Source organism: Cervus canadensis, chromosome 4, assembly GCF_019320065.1.
Source record: "Cervus canadensis isolate Bull #8, Minnesota chromosome 4, ASM1932006v1, whole genome shotgun sequence".
Lineage (NCBI taxonomy): Eukaryota > Metazoa > Chordata > Mammalia > Artiodactyla > Cervidae > Cervus > Cervus canadensis.
In genome coordinates this window covers 67,805,361-67,812,841 of record NC_057389.1, presented here as the reverse complement: position 1 = coordinate 67,812,841, position 7,481 = coordinate 67,805,361, and the positions used below count along the sequence as shown (strand labels likewise).

Here is a 7,481-nt window from a genome sequence, read left to right as displayed (position 1 = left end):
GACAGGGTGGTAGCAAGAGAAATGTAAGGAAGGAAAATATTAAGTGCATTGCATTACAGTTTGAATTTACATCTTAATAGGAAACTTGGCCACTGTTTAATTAGGCTCATCAGATGCATCAACTGACTTTCAATAAATGCCTTGGGAAAACTAATCTTTACTGATAAAAACATGGCCCCACTCCAATGTAATGTAATCCCTTGGTACCAACTGTAAAGCAAATTTTTTTCAACAAAGCCTTACCAGATAGCTATTGCAGATATAGTCTCAGCTGGGCAAAGCAGGAGATATTTTAGTGCAGAAAGGCAATCCTGCATCCCTCAGATAAGGCTTGCAGAGCCCAAGGTTGTGCATAAATGACTCCTGGCGGGGTGCACCTAGGAATTTTCTCAGAGAGCCTGGAAGCAGAATGAGGACAGGTCAAACCTGTGGTAGAACTTTCTCAAAGAGAAGGAAGCTACAGTGTAGAAAGAGAAAGGAGCAAACACACCAAAACATTTCTCCAAATAAGAGCAGAGTTATGGCCTCTTCAAGTAGAAGAGGAACAGGAGAGATCATCCAATAGAAAAAAAAATTTATGTGGTTTTAGGGAAAGACAAGCAAAAATTTGTTTCCATGAGTTGCAAACATAAGCACAAATGATAGATAAGCATGAGAGGACTTTACCATAATCTTTCAAAATCTAACAAACAGGTATCAGAGACACTCCCCCAGTACCTTGAAGGGGCCAGTTTCAGATGGTCTAGCCATGTTGCACTTCATTTAACTTGAATAGACAAATCATGTATACCACTGTAAAACTGGTCATGAGACCACAGGAATGAAATTTCCCTTCTCTTAGGTCTCAGTTGCCTGAGCTTTAAAATGAAATACTGGATCAAGCAACTCTTGGGTTTTCTCTAGTTCTACCCATGGAGTAAAGAATTAGGAGAAAAATCAATTCAGAAAACAAAATCTAACCAAGCAAGAGTTTTATAATTTAAGATAAATAGTAATCAGGAGAACATCGGGGATAGTTGTCAGATGAAAAATCATTGTAAGTATTTCTTAGCAGAGAGGTAAAGTATAAGACACAGAGAGGAAGAGCCTTACCCAAAACCATGTAATCAGGAAGGCCTGGAGAGTCATGAGGTAGATTCCATTGGGAGCTCTATGCCCTGAGTAACTAAATTCCACAACCCAAGAAGGACTGATCAGATCACTCAGCTGAATCTAGAGTGGGGTCTCTCTAACTGCAGAGAAAACTACACAGCTCCATCTTCTTGAAACAGAAGCCAAAGGGAATTATTAAATATCGAGAAGAGAAATTTCCAGGGAAAAGAAAGGCTTGTTTGGTCAGAACTCCTCTAGAATTTCCTCCTAACTTGTGAAAATATCAGTTGGTCAAGATGTCTGGAAGACTCCCCATCCATCAACAGGAACTATCCATTGTCTTCCACCTTGGCTGTGGAAAGATTTTGAAGAAATGCATTAAGGCTGGTTGAAATGGGAAGAAAAAGTTCAGAAAGAAGGAACCCCAAAATCCTGGAAAAGAATGTTGCATGCAAAAACCTGTTAGAATCTTTAGTGGTCAAGAAAAACCCACTTGGAAAGAAAACTTAGAGCACAGAGAGACCATACAGCCTTCATCCAAAAGCAAAGACCATGGAAGAGGGCTAGACAAGGAGGGAAGGGGCTTCTATCTTGGAGTCAGCAGAGTCTACCACCTGTGAAGAAACGCTTGTTGGCCAGGTTTAGCATCCAGCTGAGAGGTTTTATTCTTTGTCACTTCTCACTGAGACTCATTGTTTTCCCTTCTACTGGGACTAAAGAAAGTTACTTCTGTTCTTACAAGTCCTTAGAGAACCCTCCTCAGCCACATCTCTCTCCCCAGTCTGTTGCAGTTAAACCTTTTGGGAAAGGAAGCCTCTTGCAAAGTTTTCTACTCATCTCGGTTCACCAGTAAACAAACTCCCTTTCAGGGAAACATTGAGAGAAAAACTGGGGAGAGATTCTATGGGTCAATCTGGAAAGAACTGACTCTTCTTCCATTCCAAAATGGAATGGGAAATATTGACTTTTGTTCTGGGATATAATCTACATTGTAAGTAGTCACTAAATAGTGGATGTAGGTGAAGCAAACAAGGAATCTTCCAGAGTCTTCCAGACTTTTGTCCCTCTGGTTCCTTCTGCCTCTTCCTGTTACTTAAGCTATAAGATATTCCCATCCAATATCACACTGACCTTTCTAACCTCAGAGCTCAATTACACTGGAATTTCTCAAGTCAAAAATTCAACTCTCTGCTATGAAAAGCACATCACCTCCCTAGACTGACCACCTCTTTCTCACTTTTCCATCAGCTCTGACACAGTTGAGTTTCTGTCATACTAAGAAATTTACAGAGATAAACATAGCATTGTACACACACTTGACATTGAAGTTACATAGAGCTGAGTGTCAATATTTTTAGGCATCATTTTGAGCTAGGAACCTACTTGAACCCATTTACTCATTTGTAAAATGGGAACAATAATTTTTCATCACAAAACATTTGTTGTGTGAATTAAATTGATAGACAACCTTAAGTCATCTCCCTGTTATAAGATTCTAAGAATTGTAGTTACTAGTGTAACTTGCCTCCATTCTCTCTAAAGCCACAAAACTCTGACAGAAACACAGACTTTACAAATATAATATAAAGTTCATTAAACAAATATCCAATGCAAGCAACAGAACAAATGCCGGGAAGGGGAGGATATTTAATTTCCAAGGTTACCACATCATAATATTGAAAATTACCCGGTTTTCAATGAAAAAATAACAAAGCATGAAGAAAGCAAAAAGTTGTAATTCATCCACAGAAGAAAGCAAAGACTTTAGAACTACTGGACAAAAACTTTAAGTCAACTCTCTTAAATATTCTCAAAAAACTAATGCACAGTGAGCTACAGAAACTAGGAAAGCAGTGCATGAATAAAAAGAGACAACTACATGTAAAAGAATGAAACTAGAACACTTTCTAACACCATACACAAAAATAAACTCAAAATGTATTAAAGACTTAAATGTAAAACCAGAAACTATAAAGCTTTTAGAAGAAAACATAGGCAGTACACTCTTTGGCATATATCACACCAGGATCCTCTTTGACCCACTTCCTAGAGTAACGGAAATAAAAATAAAATAAACAAATGGGACCTAATTAAACTTAAAAGCTTTTTCACACCAGAGGAAGCAATAAGCACAATTAAAAGATCCTCAGAAGTGGAAAAGATAATTGCAAACATAACCACTGACAAATGGGTACTCTCCAAAATATACAAGCAGCTCATATAGCTCAATAGCAGAAAAACAAACAGCCCAACAAAAAAATGCACAGAAGACCTATACAGACATTTCTTCAAAGGAGATATACAGGTGGTCAATAAATACATGAAAAGCTGTTCAAGATCACTTATTATTAGAGAAATGGATATCAAAACTGTTAATACAGTGACTGGTATTAATCTCACACAGGTCAGAATGGTCGTCATCAAAAAATCTACAAACAATAAATGCTGGAGAGGATGTGGAGAAAAGGGAACACTCTTGCACTCTTGGTGGGTATATAAACTGGTCCAGCCATTAGGAAAAATAGTATGGAGATTTCTTTAAAAATTAGGAATAAATCTACCATATGACCCAACAATCCCACTACTGGGCATATAGCCCAAGAAAACCACAATTTTAAAAGATACATGTACTCCAATGTTCATTGCAGCACTATTTACATTAGCCAGGCCTTGGAAGCAACCTAGATGTCCACTGACAGATGAATGGATTAAGAAGATGTGGTACATGTATACAATGAAATATTACTCCACCATTAAAAAGAATGAATTTAGGTTGGTGGTAATGAACTGGATGAACCTAGAGCCTGTTATACAGGGTGAAGTAAATCAGAAAGAGAAAAACAAATATCATATATTAAGGCATGTATATAGAATCTAGAAAAATGATACTAATGAACTTATTTGCAGGGAAGGAACAGAGATGTAGTTGTGGAGAACAAACTTGTGAATATAGCGAGGGAAGGAGAGAATGGGTTGACTAGGGAAAGTACCATTGACGTATATACATTATCACATGTAAAATAACTGGTGGGAAATTGCTATATAACCCAGGGAGCCCTGACTGGTGCTCTGTGATTACCTACAGGGGTGGTATCGGGAAAGTGGAGGGAGGGTAAAGAGGGATGGGATATATGTACAATTATGGCTGATTCTCATCGTTGTACTGCAGAAACCCACACAACATTGTAAAGCAAATTTCCTCCAGTTAAAAATTAAATTAAAAAAAATTTAGAATAAAAGACAAAGAAGGACATAATAAAATGATAAAGGAATCAGCATGAACAGAGTATATAGCATTCATTAAAATGTAAAACCTAATATAGGAGCACATATATATAAAGCAAATATTGTTATTGTTGTTCAGTGTGAGGTACAGCACATCATAACACAGTCAATGTTTTATAATAACTTTAAAAGGAATATAGTCTAAGAAAATATTGAATTGCTGTGTTGTTCACCTGGAACATAATATTATAAATCAATTGTAATTGAATTTTTAAAGATACTATTTTAAATTCTTCATTTAATCTTCTATAGCATGAATTTCATCTTGAATGAATTAGTGTTAATTGGGCTTATGTTTCTGATTCTTGCTTGCTTTGGGGCTAATTTTCAAGGGGAGATTTATATTTATTTTATCTTATTATTATTCTTATATCTCTCTAGAGAAGGAAATTGCAACCCACCCCAGTATTCTCACCTTGGAAACCCCATGGACAGAGGATCCTGGCAAGCTACAGTCCATGGGGTCATAAAGAGTCAGACATGACTGAGCACACATGCATGCACACACTTGTCTCTCTCAGTGAGTCTCAGTAAAAAATGTGTGCCAATCTCCTTCTGTATTCCAAAGTTGGTGAAGAGCTCTTTCCAGGCTTCTGATGCCATATCCTTAAGCATGTTCTAAAGTGAGTCTTCACAGATGTTGCCCTCATTGTGTGGGCTCTATAGTAGAGCCAACTGTCTGCTCACCTGGAGATCTTGAGTTATCCTAGCAGGCACTGTAGAGAGGCTGAGCTATAAAAGTCCTCCTTTTCCTGGCTGGCATCCGGCTGTGCACACCTTTCTTTTCTTTAACACCTTTCTCTACTCTCTTGTTTCCTGCTCAATGTGCTGAGTGCTGTCCTCTGTGTTCCCATGACCCAACTGTGATGCTCATCCATGGTTGCTTCTCCAGCCTACACCAACTTTCACTCAATCTCCTTTCCAACTCAAAACTTATCCACAACATGGGCAGAAGAGCTGCCAACTGGTTTTTGTCTAGGAGTGGGTGTTCCCTTTGACCTGTTTCTACCCTGGTTCTCTCTGATTAACGCCTCCTTTCTGAACCTGTGGTCATTTGAGTTTGTAATTCTTGCATTTAACCTGTCTAAGGTCTTTCCATGATTTAATTTCTTACTTCTCTTCACATGAACCATAAAAGCAGCCCCTCCTAACGCCCACATGCCGTGAGTGCATGTACATGATGATATTTTGCCATTTCAGCTTTAAATCACCATTATTCCTGAGTCATAGGTCAGTTTCACAGAAGTAAACTGAGACATGCTTTGCAAGCAAAAAGTTTATTAGAGAATGCTCTCAGAATTAAAAATTCCGGTGAAAGAAGAGGGTTAAGGAAGAAAAGTTGGATGCAAGAAGAAGTCGTCTGCAGTTCCTCAGTTGATCCTATGGGGAGACTGAATTTGGGGAGTTCTGGAGCTTGGTTGTCCCTTCAGGGTCAAACTGAGACAAGGCAGTCAGGCATTTATATCCTATATTACCAGTCATGAGATTCAGACAGCTCTCCAAGGAGAACCATGGCCTTCAGCAAGATGCCTTTCCCCAGCATGGACAATTCCTTAAGAGGAACACAGCTGAGAGAGGTCACCTTCCCACTCTCCCAGCACCTGAGGGCTGAAGAATCTGTGTCTTCTAGTCTTTGTAATCCCAAAAGCTCTTACACTGCCTATACTCAGCATGGACAGGGTGGATTGAATTGATGTGCTAATCTGGTTACTTCTGGTCAGAGAATGACTTTTATTTTCAGTGGGGCATGTTCATACCTCTTTCAATCAAACTACAGTTGAATAATCCAGGTTCCCAGGGCCCAGAGCTGTATAAGCGGTGGCAGTGCCAAGTTATGCCTGTCCCCCACCACAGGAACACCTCCCCAGGAGTTTCTTGAGAGCACCAGCCACTTCCTTGTTCCTCAGGCTGTAGATGAGTGGGTTGAGCATAGGGGTAATCATGGTATAGAAGGCTGAGACCACCTTGTCCTGCTTGGAGGAGTGGTAGGTCTGGGGCCGCATGTAGGTGACCATGGCAGCCCCATAGAAGAGAGAGACGACTGCCATATGGGAGGAACAGGTAGCAAAGGCCTTTTTCCGACCTTCAGCAGAATGCATGCGGAGCACGGTTATCAGGATCAACAGGTAGGAGATGGAGATGACAGAGAAAGGCAGAAGCAGCATGAGGATGCAGCACACATAGATCAAAGCCTCATAAATGGATGTATCTGCACAGGCCAGCTTAAGCACTGCAGGGATGTCACAGAAGAAGTGGTCGATCTCCTGAGAGCCACAGTAGGGAAAGCTCAGGGTATAGATGGCCTGAAACAACCCATCCACCAGGCCAAAGAGCCAAGATCCTGCCACCATGAGCCAGCAGACTCGGCGGCTCATGATCACTGAGTACCTCAGTGGGTTGCTGATGGCCACATAGCGATCATAGGCCATGAAAGCCAGCAGGAAGCACTCATCCCCCAGGAGGGTGAGGAAGAACAGGATCTGGAACCCACAGCCTGTGAAGGAGATGGAGCCATGGCCCAGGAGATAGTCGATGGCCATCCGTGGTACAATGGTGGAGATGAGCATGAGGTCCATGAGTGACAGCCAGCTGAGGAAGAAGTACATGGGGCTGTGTAGACAGGAGTCAGTGTTGATGAGGAAGATCATGAGCCCGTTGCCAAAGAGGGCCACCAGAAACATGACCATGATGGTGGAAAAGAGAAGGAGGTGCAGTGGTGTGTGGTTGAACAAGCCCAGGAGGATGAAGTGGGAGATGCAAGTCTGATTTTTCACCAAGGCCATTGTTCCTGCAGAAGGATGTGCCAGACAGAAGGTTGTGATCTGAAAGCAGGAGGTTTATATTCAGTGCCATATTACTAAAGTCATTAACATTTTTCACAAAACTTTTCCCTCTTTGTATGTTACCTGGCTTAGAGTAACAGATATGTTCTCTCAAGAGAAAGAATGCTAATAAACATGCAGGCTGCTGTTGTTGTTTTAGCTTCTAGGTCTTTCTGCACATAATTGAGAAGCAAATGTTAAGCTATTTTTACTAAAATGGACACTGCTTCTACCTTTGGTAGGCTGGATCTGTCTCCAGCCCACACTGCTGCTCCTGAAGTT

At 40.6% G+C, this 7,481-nt stretch overlaps 1 protein-coding gene across 1 annotated transcript; it reads right to left on the bottom strand.

Moving 5' to 3' along the window:
• Window positions 1-6,209: 6,209 nt before the first annotated feature.
• On the bottom strand, window positions 6,210-7,160 carry LOC122440884 (olfactory receptor 56-like). The gene has a single exon (XM_043467564.1). The coding sequence runs from the start codon at window positions 7,158-7,160 to the stop codon at window positions 6,210-6,212; it is 951 nt and encodes a 316-aa protein (XP_043323499.1).
• Between the last annotated feature and the right edge of the window lie 321 nt (window positions 7,161-7,481).

Bases quoted from the DNA above. Each gene is read 5' to 3' on its own strand.
- LOC122440884 (XM_043467564.1), bottom strand. From the start codon at position 7,160: ATGGCCTTGGTGAAAAATCAGACTTGCATCTCCCACTTCATCCTCCTG.